Source organism: Diaporthe batatas, assembly GCF_019321695.1.
Source record: "Diaporthe batatas strain CRI 302-4 chromosome Unknown Contig00013, whole genome shotgun sequence".
NCBI lineage: Eukaryota > Fungi > Ascomycota > Sordariomycetes > Diaporthales > Diaporthaceae > Diaporthe > Diaporthe batatas.
In genome coordinates this window covers 2390981-2405975 of record NW_025408560.1, presented here as the reverse complement: position 1 = coordinate 2405975, position 14995 = coordinate 2390981, and the positions used below count along the sequence as shown (strand labels likewise).

Genomic DNA, 14995 nt, shown 5'->3' with positions numbered 1-14995 from the left:
GTTGAAATGAGCTGGACTTCTTGTTTGGTGGGACCAACTGCACGTGTAGCCCAACCACCGCAGGACAGAAAACTCACCTGAGCAGATTAATCATCCATCTTGTTACGGTTTGCGGGACACAGTGAATCTTCAATAACACAGGCACTTATCATTCAAAATAACAGTACCTCCTGACGGGCAATCAGGGTCACCCGCAGCAGATGGGCCAGAGTTCGAGTGGCCTGCATTCAGACCAACACAACCAGCGTTTTGGCCAACACCTGCACACAATTACTTCCAAAAAGGCATACGCAAGAAATCGCCCACGTTCAGCCAATTGCCTCCAGCCTAGCGAAACCAGGCCTTACCTCTCTTACCTTCTACCATTCCCTTACCTAACTAAAGTAAGTCACCCATACTTATAATGAACGCATACATATATTAGTTGCACAATATCCACAATATCCTCAGTTAACTGATGAGCTCTGCTTTTATAACTGATAGTATTTTCATGTACTTAAGCGTTGAGACATAGCATCAGCCCGGCCTAGGCAAGAGAGAATTTTGAGATCAGAGACTACTTACAGTGAGGTCTGGCAGATTTGCAGCTGCTGGTATCAATAGCGGAGGTGTGAGAGATGGAGACTCGGAGACATGGAGAGAAAAGAGGAGATAGTGTGTGGTTCGGTTTGTGTCTATGTGGGTGTGTGATATGCTTTGTCGATTTACCTGTTGGTCTCTCTGTCTTAGCATGCTTGTGATGCGTGTCGGGACGAAAATCTTGTTTGAGTTCGGCATCTGGAGTATTGCTGCTGTTGTCTGCTACGCTTTGCATGACTTGCACCTTCTTCACAAAATCTGCACTAGCACCCACCCAAGGACAAGAGCTATCTAGCCGGTCTCGTTGACTAGGTACTTAAGTATGATAGTGCCCCCCTGGGAGGCTCAAGCCAAGGGTCACCACGGGCTTTGGGACGGAACTGGTGCTTCTAGTTTCTGTGACATTCCCAGCTAAAGAAATCATTCACTGCCTGGTGGACACCCTAGATACACCGGCGTGATCTCAGGCTCCGGATATTACATTAGCGAGAGACCAGGTCTAGATGAGAGCGGTAGGTATTTTAGAAGAAATGAACACGTGGTGCTGCAAGAGTAATAGTTCCTTCTTAGTTCCTTGGAGTTGTGGGTGGCTAGTCAAACAAACAGACCGTCGAGAACCATCCCTGACGGCTCGTACCCCAAAACTAAGCACTGAATTTCTTCCTTTTTCTTGTTATTTCCCATAATCCCCTTCTTCACATCACTTATATGGTTTTACTTCTATTCCGTATACATCCGAGGACATACATAACGCCTTCATACGGTGGTAAGCACTCAAGACCCAGCGCTTGGCAAGAATACAATTCCGATAATAATAGTTATAATGCGATAGGTGCTTGTGGTCTCAGCCTTGCGACGCACAGACAAGGCTAAGGGGCACCGTCTTGACGACGGCGTTGACGCCTCACATCACTTATACATGAACAATTTGCCGCTCTAGCAAGAAATCAAACCTGCCATCATCCTTTATCTTCGAAAATTCACAACCACCTCTGATATTTCGTGGTCAAGTTCGAAGCAAACAAAAATGTGTCCAACCCGCCCAGACAGTCCCATCCCGAGGCACGACCCTCCACACAGAATTCGTCCGTCTCTAGCTCCAGGACTGGCAGCTGCAGAACGGGACGACGACCCCGGCACCCCTCCACCACCATACGTCGCATCCCGAGATGCCGAGCCAAACCACCCCGAGCCAAGCGCCGCCCGGCGGGAACTCATCATCCGCGGCGCCACCACTGTCTGCGAGCTGTCCTCCCGGGCCATCACCGCCCGGGCCCTCGCCAAGAACCCCGACTCCGCCGCAGCCGCAATGGCCAACGCGTTGGAAGAGATCAGGACGACGACCACGACGTTCCTCGCCGCGCGCGGCATAGCGTCCACATCATCAACGGGGGCTTATATCCTGGATTGTGTCCTGCACGACTCGGCCCTCGAAGCCCGCCGGATCGCTGATCACCGGGACGAACCTGATTTCGCAGGCCGGGAGGCAGAGCTTCTCGATCTCTACTTGGCCGTGCCCCTGTTGAATTTGTTGGCAACCGAGGCCCGCGGCAACCACAGGGTTGGAATTCCTCGCTAGTTAGTTGCCTTGTGTTCGGCTATGCTCGCCGTGGAGGCACTCGGCCACCATCCCGTGTTTTGACCACACACCAGGACCAGTTTACTTCGACTCGCTACATTCATTTTCCATTTTGGGATTTTCAGAGCCTCGCGCGATAGAGCCGCATGTTCCGCAGACTCATCGACTTCGGAGAGCTTTCATCATCGCCCAAGCTCTCTTGACAACCGCACAATACACAAGTTGCCACCAAATGTTTTGTCCTGTTTTGCTTACAGTTGGCTGCCATATTATCGCAGACTGACGGGACAGAAGTTGCGGGATACGACAGTCAAGTCAAGATATGTACGGTCGTGGTTGGACAGGGAAGAATGACTGGGATGGGTGGAACAGGAGGCCAGTTGATTTTGATGAGATGAGTCGGAATGAGGGCCTTTTTCATCGATATTGAACATCATAACAGATTGAAATGGAAACATTGTCACACAAAAGGGATGGCCCTATTTCACTAGAGCTAGTAAAGCGCTTCTGCTCCATCGACCGAGCAGGTTCTGAGCAACCATGGGCTTCTCCGTCGCCATTTGGGGTGGGAAGACATGGTTCCCGTTTTCACCCTCCGTCCCGCCCCCCATTACCGGCCAGCGTGTTCACAGACCTGCGAAATCCCACTCGCGCTTTCGCACGGCAACGGGGACCTGCTCGCAGAGGGGAAAACTAGAGAAGAGATTGGAGATGCTGTGCTAATTTGTTAGTTTAAAGTTCTTCATAACATTTGTAGCTTTTAGCCAGTCTTTGGGGACGACGCACATGTAGACTTCCTAAGTTGTCACCTGTTTTGTCGGCATCGTGGGGAGAAAGAATGACCCCGGCGAGCTGCTTTTTGCTAGCTTGAAGCTCCATGACTCTCTGTAGGGCCGTTGTCAGTGATCGAGTTCGCCTAGACATTAGAATTGAATATGACCTCTTCGAACGAATTTCTGATATAAAACCGCACGGTGGTCACTTAAAATAGTTCTATAGAAATTCTATTAACCGCTAGCGCAATAGACCGCTCGACTAAAAGACTATAATAACTAATTTAATGTGATTAGTTACCTAGTAGTATATAAAGCTTATACTATTATATTAATAAACTCTTATTTAAGTAATAGTTTTAAATAAAATTATAAATAAATATTTATTATTTAAGTTATAAATCGTTTATCTTATTATATTATTATAATTTATAAGATATAGTAAATCGTAAATTATATAGGTGCCTAGGTACTTATCTTATAGAACAGTTTTGTTGTTTTAGACGGGAAGCCAGGTTTACTTGGAGCAGATCAGTCAAAGCTTGTATAGCTTACATTCAGACCAACGCAATCAGAGTTTGGGGCCAAACACCTGCTCGAGTGCAAACACTTCCACAAAAGCCAAACCCAAGAAATCGTCCATACTTGGCCATTTCCCTCGAGCCTGGCGGAACTAGACCTGGCCCTCCCATCTTCCTCCATTACCTCACCTGAAGTCGCAAGTCACCAGCAGGTGTGATGACAGCACACGTGCATAGTTATTGGTGGCACCACATCCACATTGTCCATCCTTGGTTAACAACCTATACCAGCCCCGACACACCCCGACTGTAATACACCTCACGAGAGTCACCGCCGTCGGCACTCACGACCCAAACTCACAAGCCTCACAACCACTACCCTGCCATGGCATCCAAGCCCATGAAGTTGCACACCTCAGCCCGCTCCTCCTCCCCAAGCCGCCCCCGCCGACTGCGAGACTTCCTCCGGCAGAAATACGAGCGCATCCCAAAGACAAGGCGCCACGCCATGCTAGCCGCGACGTGCCTCCTCTGGTTCGCCGTGGTCGGCGTCGTCGCGGGCGTGGCCAGCCTGCGACACAGCCCAGGCGGCCCAGGCTCGAACACAAGCACCACCACGACCTCACCATCATGGGTGGGCCCAGCAGGCAACACCTCCCACCACATGGCCCTGAGCATAATGTCCCGCAAGCAGGGCATAATGACCCCCGCCAGCCCCTCCGACCCAGGCGCCGCCCTCGAGGCGGGCATCGTGCAAAAGGCCCTCGCCGCATACACGTCCTACCACGGCACCGACCCGGAGATCCAGGCCTACATCGACCTCAGCACCGTCTCAGCCGCCCGCCTCATGGCCGACGAGGCCGCCGACCTCGCGCGCTGGCCGCTCGACCGCCTCGCCGTGGGCAACGCGATGCTCGCCGACACGACGGGCGACCAGGCCGTGGCCGACGCCCTGCCCGCGCTGCGCAAAACCGTCCACCACAACAACGTCAACCCCGACGACGGTGACGGAGGAGGCATGTGGTACTGGCAGGAGTACCCCGGGTGGGCCTACCTCGACGGCGCGTACGGCCTCGCGCCCTTCGTCGCGGCCGACTACGCCCGCGGCATGGCGGGCGACGACACCGTCACCACCTCCAGCACGGGCGGGCAGGGGCACAAAGCGGCGCACACCCTCGCGCAGCTCGACCTCCTCTGGGCGCACACGCGCGACGCGGCGACGGGCCTGCTGGTGCACGGCTATTACTACCACCACGAGGACGGCATCACCGGCCCCGAGGCGTCGGGGGTCGTCTGGGCCCGCGGGGTGGCGCTGTTCCTCATGGCACTGGTCGACACGCTCGAGCTGGTGTGGCCCAAGTGGCGCGGCGGGGGCCTGGAGTGGGGACGCCCGCCGCCGGAGGTGATGCTCCTGCGCCGGATGAGCGGCATGTACGCGTCGCTTGCCATGGACGTGCTGCGGTATGTCGATGACGAATCCAGAGGGTGGTTCCAGGTCGTCGACGCCGCGGGGCGGGAGGGGAATTATGTCGAGTCTAGCGCCACGGCCATGTTTGCTTATGCGCTGCTCAAGGGGGCGCGGCTGGGGTACCTGGGCCCCGACCCCGAGAATGCCGTCCTCGCGGTGGAGGCTGGATATGCGGCGCACAAGATGTTGGTGGAGAGGTTCGTCTCTGGCAGTGGGGAGGGCGAGGGTCTGCTTGATTGGGCTGGCACTGTCGGTGTGTGTAGCCTCAACTCGACCGCCGACTACGAGTACTATGTCAGCCGGCCGCTGGTGCCCAACAGTGCCCTTGGTGCTGCTGCGTTTGTGCTGGCTTCGGTGGAGGTTGAGCGGCTTGGTGGCGATGCTGCTGTCGGTGTGAAACTGCGGTGATAAAGGCCTACGAACCCAGGTCAGTGGAAGATAGGGGAAGACAGGGCAAGAGAGGGGGAGAGGGAGAGGGAGGGATGGAATTTTGATTGGACAGACACTGTCTCCATCATCAGTGTCGTACCTGGTTGAACCCAATGCTGCAACAGTCTGCAGAGTCAAAGTGATGCGTTACTAGTAGTTAGCCGATGATCAATCGGAGAGCGGCGTTGCGAGAATAGTACTTAGGTATCCGTCCACTTGGGACGACCTAGGGTTTGAGGGGATTTGATTCATAACGGGATGATCGTCATCTATCTATATACAAGTCTCTATACATGTTACATCCGCCCGCCGTATGCTCGCCCAAGATGGTCGTACAGCCAGCCGCGCCGATACAGCGCACACACCCCGTCAGACCACACAGGTTAAGACCCTCCCCCAACCTTCTGCGTCTCGGGCAGATCCTCCGGACCCTCGGAGCCAGAGCCAGAGCCAGAGCCAGAACCAGAGCCAGAACCCGCCTCGGACGGCGCCCCTCCTCCCCCTCCCGCCCCAATCTGGTGCGTGCTCGGCAGGGACTGCGACGCCGCCGCCGCCGAGCCCCCCGCCGTCCTCTTCCTCGCCCCCCGCCCCCGGCCCAGATCCAAGCGCTCATACACAAGCGGCCTCGCCTCCCGCTCCCGCCCGAGCCGCTCGGCATTGGTACCGGCAAGCGCAGCAAAGTGCCCGGCCGGGTCCTCGCCGGGGGGCCGCCGCAGCGGCACGCGGATCTCCCCGACGCGCTCCCGCAGCCTCGCGATGTGCGCCTGGAACTTCCTCTCGCGCCGCTCCTGCTTCGTCTCGTGCCTCCTGGCCTTGGTGTCTGCCAGGTCGACCCCCTGCCTGCCCCTGCCCCTAGCCGGGGGCCTCCCCGCGGCGGTTGCGGTTGCGGTGTCGGCCTGGGCCGTCGGGGCCTTCCTGGCCGTGGGGTCCCTGGCCGCTGCTGCTGGGGTGTCACTGCCCTGCGCCGCCTCCTCGTCAAGAACGGAAAAGGGATCCTCTTCTTCAGGCCCCGGGGCGGCGCCCACCGGACCGCCCAGGGCGCCGGCGAAGCGGCTCTCGAGCAGCCTCCGCATCTGGATGGTGCTGTCGAGCAGCCGCTCGGACTTGCGGCCCATGCGCACCGTCCTGAGGATGCCCTCCATCTCGCGCGACCGCGCCGCCAGCTCCCGGACCATGGCGTCCGTCAGGGGCCGCCGGATGAGCTGCGGCCTCTCCCTCTGCCACGCGGCCTCGGCCTCCTCCTTCTGCCTCAGCTCGGTGCGCCGGCGCTGCAGCCGCGACGACGCCTGCTTCTGCAGCTCGTGGGCCCGCCGCCGCGTGTCGCACGGCCCGCCGCCGATGGCGTCGTCGAGCTTGCGGCGGAGCGTCGCCTCCCACAGCGGCCAGGACAGGAGCCACCCCTCGTGCGTGGCGGCGTCGACCCGCCCGTCGTGGTGCTCGAGGCGCAGCGACGACCCGACGATGCCCCGGCTGGCCGCCGCCTCGTTCCTGCCGACCTGGATGCTGGGCACGTCCACCTGCCGGTACGTGCTGTTCATCACGTCCTCCGAGAAGACGCCCCTGAACCGGAACCCCGCCCCGGTGTGCTTCGTGGGCAGGTGGGTCGCGTCCACGTCGTTCTCGTCGACCATGCTGTAGTGGTCCACGTGGCCGTCGCTCATCCCCAGCTCCCGGGCGAACTGGTACGTCCACGCCGCCGATATGTCCCTGTTGTCCATGCCCAGCGGCGCCGGGCTCCTGCGGCCCGACTCGGCCGTGATGCGGCTGTAGGGGATGTAGCCCTGCCCGGCCCTGAGGGGCACCTTGTTCTGGTTGAAGTAGGTCAGCAGGTACTTGCTCGGCCCCAGCGGGCTGGCGCTGCTGTCCGTGTAGCAGAGCTCGGCTGCTATGCTGGTCGTGGTGTAGTGTTGGCGCAGGGGCGTCCATGGGTTTGTGGAGCGTGCCAAGGCGTCGAGTCCGGGGTCTGGCTGCCCGACGTGGATGGACACGCCCCATTGTGTTATGTCATCGGCAACAGAGGTGTGGACTGTGGCTATCCGCCGCAGGTTTCTGCGCCGGAGTGACCCAGAAAGGCCTTCTGGCGTGTTTGTCGCCTCGGCTTCCCCCGATCGTTTCGCGTCGACCTCGGCGGGCGGGATCCTCGACTCGACCCAGACACCGCTCGACCCGGGGATGGCGAAGGCCTGGATCCCAAACTCTCGCTTCAGAAGCGCAATCGTGGTGTCCTCGAGTATCCTCTCGAATTCATATTTTGTTCTCACCTTTGCGGGACCCAGCTGGATAGCATCACTCAGGTCCATGATGGGCCATATGGACAGCTGGCCAGGCCCCAGGAACATTGCTTCTGCGCAGGGCATGATGAGAACGCCCACATCCGGCCATTGGTGACTCAATGGGTCATGCTTCCACTCGGACTCTGGCAGTTTCTGCTCCCAGGACGGCCTCCACGGCGACGAGGACCACCCGGGCGGCTCAGGGAAGTGAATATTCATCCTGCTCTTGAGGGCCTTTGTGAGATATTCGACCTGCCATGGCTCCTGCCTCTCAACCTGGTGCTTGGGCAGGATGTAAGTAGGGCGGCGGGTGAAAGACAGGACGGTGGGCGGTGGCCCGGCTCTTCTGAGCCAGGACGAGAATGAAGTCTGGGCCTTGGACGTTATCTTGGCGAAGCCATATTGGCTCTCGGGGCGCGCTGGCTCTTCTACGAGGGCGCGCTGGCGGGTGATTTGGCCCACTATGTGGTCACGGATGTTGGGGGCGAGGCTGCGAGGGGCATATATGGGCGGCAGGTCAGGTATGTGGATGTGACGGACACGACGTCGCATCAGCTGCACCTCGGGGCTCAGCGTTGAGGCCATCGTTCGCCCGCAGCTTGCACTGGGAGGGAGCTGGCCTCTATTCCTTCGACTGGTCCATAGGGTGAATCCACCGGAGGCTCAACACTTGTCTCAATTGGCCATCAACAGCGGCGTTGTGCTGTGATGCGCCGAGATGACGGCGATGACTTCAAATGTTCGATGGGGTCGAGTTTTCTGGGGCAACATTCTTGACGTCTGGCAGGCTCCACACAGCTGATGACGTCAGCAATCGAGGCCGGTACCCCCGTACCTCTCTCTATCCCCCCGTCACCCAGTCTCCCCTAACCCTTGTAACAGACATCAGACAAATGATCAGAGTTGCACACTGACCATGATTTACACTTCACCTCTTCCCTTTTCTTTTTCTTTTGTTGCCTGCCTGCCCACAATACAACCCAATCCACCAGGGCACCCACTTGATGGAACATCCCGAAAGCATGTCAAGGATGCATGCAGCCAATTATTCAGAGGTCAAGCCCACCTGGGCAAAATGTCGAGCCGTCGAAGTTGAAAGCTAAATTCCCACCTCGACTTTAAAACAGCCGTACTGTGTTTGGTTCCACCTTCTCATCAGCCTTGGCTGTGGTCCAACCGCTGCCCCGAAACCTTACCTTACCCACCCACTGTCGAGGGCTGACAAGATCACAACATGCGAACAACAAGGCGCAGGCCGGCCCCAGTCAGCCCCGAGCTTCCTCCAAAACATGATTTAACATCGTCACATCTGCCCCGACCGAGAAAGCTTCACGTGTCGCTGGGGATCCTGTCGCGGCCTTTCTCTGGTCGAAATTGAATTGGTTCAGAGACGTGAGAGGTCGCAGTGCATAACTGCCTGATGTCTTGTCTGCCAAGATGATTTCCGAGTTCACCAATGCCATTCCAGCACCACACAAGGATATACCAAGATCATTTGAAGCCCGGTAGCAGTCTGGGGCACAACTTTAACAGAGCAGCACGTGCCGAGGTCGCCCCGAGGGCCCCGTGTGAGCGCCAGGAGGGTGATGCGGGCATGGAAATGCCATCCAGAAATACCGCCGTTGTGCACATGCGCTTTTCGCCAACGTCGGAACAAGCCTGACTGGGGATTCTGACTAGGGATTTCATTTATCATCAACCGAGCCGAGTAAGCCATCTGCTTCTTGGGAACAGTGCACGACCGTGTCCGTCTTTTGGAACCCGAAAAGGCAGTCCAGCATTGTCCAAACTATACCACACGCACTGTTCGTTGCATGCCACCGTGTCTCATGAGACTTTAGGTTCACACCGTCGCATGGCCGCGGCCGCAGGGCAGACTGCTACAACAGACACGCATGCTCCGCGTGCCACATCGCCCGCTCGCATAGGATCGACCGGATGCCACCGTGTCACCCCTGAATCTTCAGATGGGCAATGGAACTGCTTCCGGCCCTCCGGGCTGAGCGACATGCGAATCATAAAGTTCGGTCTGGGTAGGGAAATAGGAGGTTTAACTCTCTTCTCAGTTTAAAGACCGGCTGTCGGCCGCCCCCTCCTGTGCTCGATACCCTTGGGACAGACAGACAAGGTCTTCCTTCGACCAGTCTGGATGGCTAAGAACCCACGGCACCATATTACTCGCGAGACTCAATCTTACCTCGGTGTATTCTCCCGCCGTGCAATCATGTCTGAAGCAGAACATAAAGACATCGAGGTGGTGGTGACAAAGAGTGACCATAATGTCGTCGTCTCCGGCAGTGAAAAGACTCTGAGGACCGTCGAGTCCGTCGACAGCTTCCACCACGACGAGGCCGCCAAGATCCTGGCCGACTATGTGGCAGCGGGAGGGCCAGAGGAGTGGAGCGAGCTCGAAGAGAAGAACTTGACCCGCAAGATAGACCGGAGGCTGCTGCCGGTCATGGCCTTTACTTTCTTCCTGACGTGGTATGACAAGGGAATACTGTCACAAGCAGTGAGCACCCCCCTGTCTTCACCTTCAGCCTCACCGGCCTTGTGGGTCCCCACCAAAGCCTAGTACCCGCTAATATTTGACCACGTAAGGCCATATTCGGCCTGCGAGACGACCTGGATCTCGAAATAGGCGACCGCTACTCATTCTCATCCGCGATATTCTATATCGGGTATCTCATAGGATGCTGGCCCATCACGATGCTGGCACAGAAGTTCCCCACAGCGCGTGTTGTTTCCGTGCTTGTCACCCTCTGGGGTCTCTGTGTCATACTGACAGCCGCCTGTTTCAACTACCGCGGTCTCTTCGCCCAGCGGTTTTTCCTCGGGTTGCTGGAGAGTGCTGTCGGCCCGATCTTCATCCTCATCAGTGTAGGCCCATGCTCGCGAAACCTCTCCCGCCTCCTGGGCTTTCCCACTAATTGTCTTCATATATAGGGCAGCTGGTACAAGAAGAATGAACAGCCACTGCGGGTCGGTGCCTTCGCCTCCTTCGTCGGCCCCGCCATCATCCTGTCCATCCTGATCAACTACGGCTTCGGCAAGGTCCAAGGGCCCGTCGCACCGTGGAAGATCATGTTCCTGTTCGCGGGCGCCGTCACCATCGCATGGGGCCTGCTGATCCCCTTCATTCTCCCGGCCGACCCGATCAGCGCCCGCGACCTGACGGCGAGGGAGCGCTACATCGCCGTGGCGCGGATCCGGTCCAACAACACGGGCGTGCGCAACACGCACATCAAGCTCGCGCAGGTGGCGGAGACGCTGACGGACCTCAAGTTCTGGCTGTGCTTCTTCTTCGCCCTCTTCGCCCTGATCACCAACGGGCCCACGTCGTCCTTCGTGCCCATCATCATCAAGGGCTTCGGATACGACACCTTCGAGTCCCTGCTGCTCAACATCCCGGGGGGCGCCATCGCCTTCGCCGAGATCCTCGGCATCTCGTGGCTCGCCATCCGCCGGCCCATGTGGCGCTGCTGGATCATCATCGCCTGCCAGTTCGCCTCCACCCTCGCCGCCCTGCTGCTGTGGCTGCTGCCGCTGTCCGACCGCGCCGGCCTCCTCTTCGGCGCCTTCACCATCGGCTGCGGCATCCCCGGGTACATCCTCCTCGTCAGCACGCAGCTGGCCAACACGGCGGGCTACACCAAGCGCGCGACGGCGTCGGCGGGGCTGTACGTGGCGTACTGCATCGGGAACATCATCGGGCCCCTCGTGTTCCGGGAGCAGGACGCGCCGCGCTACAAGGTCGGCTTCGCCGTCGTGGTCGCCTCGACGGTCGCTGCTGCGCTGTGTCTGCTGGCCTATCGCCAGGTGTGCCTGTCGCTGAACCGGAAGAGGGACCAGGCGGGCTTCATGGAGAGTTTTGAGCATGCTTACGAGGACGACCTGACTGACTTGAAGGTGAATTTAAGCCTCCTTGAGCATTTGAGCCAGACCACACTCGCTAACAATCTGCACCAGAACCCTCATTTCAGATATGTGGTGTAGTCTTTCCCTTCTTGATCCAGCATATGTATCTGCTGGGATGTGGTCTTGCACATGCAGGGTCTGCCCGCTACGGTTTCCGCCCTCGTTTGATGTTTGGATGATGAGGATAGGACCACCCATCTTGTTTTCTGTTGTTCGCTATGTATTTAATTCCAGGCAACAAATCAACAACATCGTCAAGCGTTCAAGACTTGACCTCCTCTCCCACGTGTTCTCCCTCCCAAGTAGCTTGCCTCCCTTGGGATGACGACTTCTCCCGCTCCGTCTCGACGGGATGCTCCCTGGCTGCATACTCGGCGCATTCCCGTTTGCTCTTCTCCTCGTCCACGAAGATCAGCCCCAGCGACGACGCCCCGATCAGAGCTGCCAGGAAGCCGTAGGAGGCGTTCTGGGAGCCGGTCCGGTCGACTATCGCGCTGCAGATGAGCGGGCCAATCCACGAGCCGACGCGGCCGATGAAACCGAGCAGGGCAAAGTACCTGTTCTCCTCGCCGCGGGGTATGACCTGGCCGAGGAAGACCTGCGAGTACGACATCTGCAGGCCGACGCTGGGCCCGTAGAAGACGCTCACGGCCCAGAACTCCCACAGGTTGTGGTACCCGACCCTCCTGGTCCAGAGGCCGGCCATGCCCCACACGGCCAGGAAGAAGCACGACCAGTTGGCGACGTGGAGGACGGTCTTGGTCCGGAGGGACCACCGCCCCTGGGCCCACACCGCGAGGACGGTGAAGAGGAACACCGACGCCCCCTGCACGATGAGGAAGTAGCTGTTCTGCGTCGCCGAGAACTCGGCCACGGCGGTCTGCGAGATGATGAGCATCGTGAAGAGCGTGCTCACGCCGTCGTTGAGCCAGAAGTAGACAAACAGGTACAGGAAGGTCTGCGAGATGCGCCCGCAGCACCTGAAGCTGCGCCACGTCTGCTGCAGCCCGTAGCTGACGATGTTGCGGCCCTCCGGGACGGGCAGCCGCGGCCTGCGCCGCTCGAGGAACACCCACGGCACCGAGAACACCAGCACCACCACCCCCACCACGCCGGTTGACAGCGCGTAGCCCAGGTTGTTCCTGGCCGCCGTCGAGTCCGCGTCGATGCCCTTCAGGATCGCCAGGCAGAGGCACGCGCTCACCGCGAAGCCGACGTTGTTCGCCGCCCACGCGTGGTTCGCGATCGTCGAGCGGACGTGCTCGATCGTGGTCTCGTACCTCGAGGCCTTGATCTCCTGGTTCTGCCACGCTGCATGGGCCTTCCGGGCTTCCGGCTGGTCATCTGCTATCCTCGGGAACAATGCATAGCCGAAAGTAAACACGACATAAAACCCGATGTCTGTGATTGGGTTCTGTGTTCAGCACGGGGTGGACGGACGGGGACGATGACTCGATTTATCTCGCGGATTTCAGAGGGCCACTTACTCGTCAGGACGTACAATGCCATGGCTGCCGGCCAGGCATCTGGCGTCTGCAGGCCAAAGAAGCCCAGCGACAGGCCGCCGTAGATCACGACGGAGACCCGCAGGATCCAGGGGGCCCAGGACCCGTAGTCTGCTGTGCTGCCGATGAAGATGAAGAGGATGGACTGGCCGACGAATACCAATGCGGAGGCGATCAGGGCCACTGATTCGTAAGACTTGGTGCTGCCCGCCCACCGAACGTGGCAGGGCGCATCTGGGTCTTGATCGCAAGAGGCGCTGCCCCATGGCAGTATGTCGGGGTTGAAAGCGGCTTGATATATCAGGGTCTGAAATAGAGAGTAGGCACTGTTCTCCCAAATAGATGTTAATTTTGCTCACTTCCCAAAACCAATTCTGCACTCCCGAGGTTCATAGGGATGTGACTTCCACTTACTATTGGTAAGGACCGATGCCGTTATTCGCGGCGAAGAGGCTGTAGTACGCATATTTCTCCGCCTTGACGCCCTTTAACTCCACACTCTCGCGCTCGCTGCCAGTCGTGTCCTGCCCGATTTCCTGCTGCACAGAGTTCGGGTGCTTGCCATGATCCTGCTGTTTCATCCTGTCACGAATCAGCCAACCCGAGTATGACAAAGCAGAAGACTAAAGGTAAGCTTCACAGGGAGGGGAGGCGTGATTTGACGCCTGGGGAAAGCAACGCGTATTTTAGGAGGGCTGAAGTAGACCGCGAGAGGGGGCGCAAAACGCGGCAGCACACGATGTCACTCTGCAGGGTGCATGAATGGCCTGAAAACTTGTAGGCTCATCTACTAGGTACCTAGCTGCCTAGGGGACCGATACGTTCAGGGGCTTACTTCGGGTCGGAACGCTTGGCTAGCTTGCGAGACCGAAGTGCCCAATAGCAACCCATGCGGCGGGCTTGATTGCTACCGGATGATAAGCTATACGGAGGCACCCCGGCCCTTCTCGAATCAACACTCACCCTGTTGTCATGGTCCAGGTATACGGCACTACCGATATTTCGAAGCTCACTAGACTTGATAAAGGTGCAAGAGCCGTTAGGCTTGTCAACGCCCACGGGACCAGTCTTACGCTCAGCCTATCTTACAGCATAACTAGCAACTATATAAATTATACCTTTGGTTCGAGCACAACATCTGGCTCAAAAGATGTGCAGCTTTAGAAGTAACTACACTAATCTCCAAACAGGACGTGGAGTATGATCTCAAACAATATTGCTATATAATCAGGTTGCCGTGTCTGGATTTGTTATCAGGTGCGCTGGGCCATTGAGAGGCTGGATCCAGTTCTATTTGCCGTAGACGCACCCATATATCGTGCTGGCTCACAGACGACGACACAATTCTCAGAAATTCAAGTCCGCCCACGTTCCCTGACTGATCATCGATGCTCTCACATAACGACTATAGGTGCCGAGGTGATTTCATTCATAATCCGCACATATATAAGGTATGTGACGCCTTTATATAGTGGTAAATGCTTAAGACCTAGTATTTAAAAATGATGTGATGCTAATAACGCGGAGAAGAATATAATACGTCTATAGGTATGTGGCCTCAGCCTCGTCCTGTACTGATAAGGCTAGGGGGCAACACTCCCGACGGCGCCATTGCTAACTAGAGGCGGCGAAGCAGTTATACGGCGAGGCTGTAACAGCGTTAAGGTACCCCCTTAGATCAAACTAAGTTAGTCCTATTTAAACCATTTAGTTTCCAAAGCCTTTAAAAAATTACTAAAAAGATTTTAAAGTTAAATAATTAGTTAAGTGTTAAGAATAAAGTCCTAGTCTTACTTAAGTTTAAAGGTTAAACTTAGTCTCATTATTTTTCGCTCTAATAGAATCCTAGCTTTTCACACAAACCTTTATAAGAAAACTATCCAAGCCTCTTGCCCGCCACAGTGCTACAATTATAGTAGCTTACAAACTATCTACGCAACCTAGGAATAT

At 57.2% G+C, this 14995-nt stretch overlaps 5 protein-coding genes across 5 annotated transcripts; 3 read left to right on the top strand and 2 right to left on the bottom strand.

Moving 5' to 3' along the window:
- Nucleotides 1-1606: 1606 nt before the first annotated feature.
- On the top strand, nucleotides 1607-2158 carry KVR01_010383 (uncharacterized protein; the record flags this gene model as incomplete). Its single annotated transcript, XM_044793140.1, is given in 2 exon segments — nucleotides 1607-1664; nucleotides 1683-2158. The coding sequence occupies 2 exon segments, from the start codon at nucleotides 1607-1609 to the stop codon at nucleotides 2156-2158; spliced, it is 534 nt and encodes a 177-aa protein (XP_044640542.1).
- Nucleotides 2159-3408: 1250 nt separating this feature from the next.
- On the bottom strand, nucleotides 3409-8354 carry KVR01_010344 (uncharacterized protein). Its single transcript, XM_044784102.1, has 2 exons — nucleotides 5450-8354; nucleotides 3409-5335 (listed from the first exon to the last, which is right to left on the bottom strand). The coding sequence occupies exon 1, from the start codon at nucleotides 8205-8207 to the stop codon at nucleotides 5733-5735; it is 2475 nt and encodes an 824-aa protein (XP_044640503.1). The 5' UTR covers nucleotides 8208-8354; the 3' UTR covers nucleotides 3409-5335; nucleotides 5450-5732.
- Nucleotides 3838-5328, top strand: KVR01_010307 (uncharacterized protein; the record flags this gene model as incomplete). Its single annotated transcript, XM_044783718.1, has 1 exon — nucleotides 3838-5328. The coding sequence occupies one exon, from the start codon at nucleotides 3838-3840 to the stop codon at nucleotides 5326-5328; it is 1491 nt and encodes a 496-aa protein (XP_044640466.1).
- A 234-nt stretch (nucleotides 8355-8588) lies between the features above and the next one.
- KVR01_010303 (uncharacterized protein) lies at nucleotides 8589-11808 on the top strand. The gene is made up of 4 exons (XM_044792970.1): nucleotides 8589-10134; nucleotides 10224-10502; nucleotides 10569-11531; nucleotides 11592-11808. Exons 1-4 carry the CDS (start codon nucleotides 9772-9774, stop codon nucleotides 11616-11618), a joined length of 1632 nt encoding a protein of 543 aa, XP_044640462.1. The 5' UTR covers nucleotides 8589-9771; the 3' UTR covers nucleotides 11619-11808.
- Nucleotides 11803-13749, bottom strand: KVR01_010625 (uncharacterized protein; the record flags this gene model as incomplete). The annotated part of the gene is made up of 3 exons (XM_044793509.1): nucleotides 13460-13749; nucleotides 13028-13371; nucleotides 11803-12941 (listed from the first exon to the last, which is right to left on the bottom strand). The coding sequence occupies exons 1-3, from the start codon at nucleotides 13624-13626 to the stop codon at nucleotides 11803-11805; spliced, it is 1650 nt and encodes a 549-aa protein (XP_044640784.1). The 5' UTR covers nucleotides 13627-13749.
- Between the last annotated feature and the right edge of the window lie 1246 nt (nucleotides 13750-14995).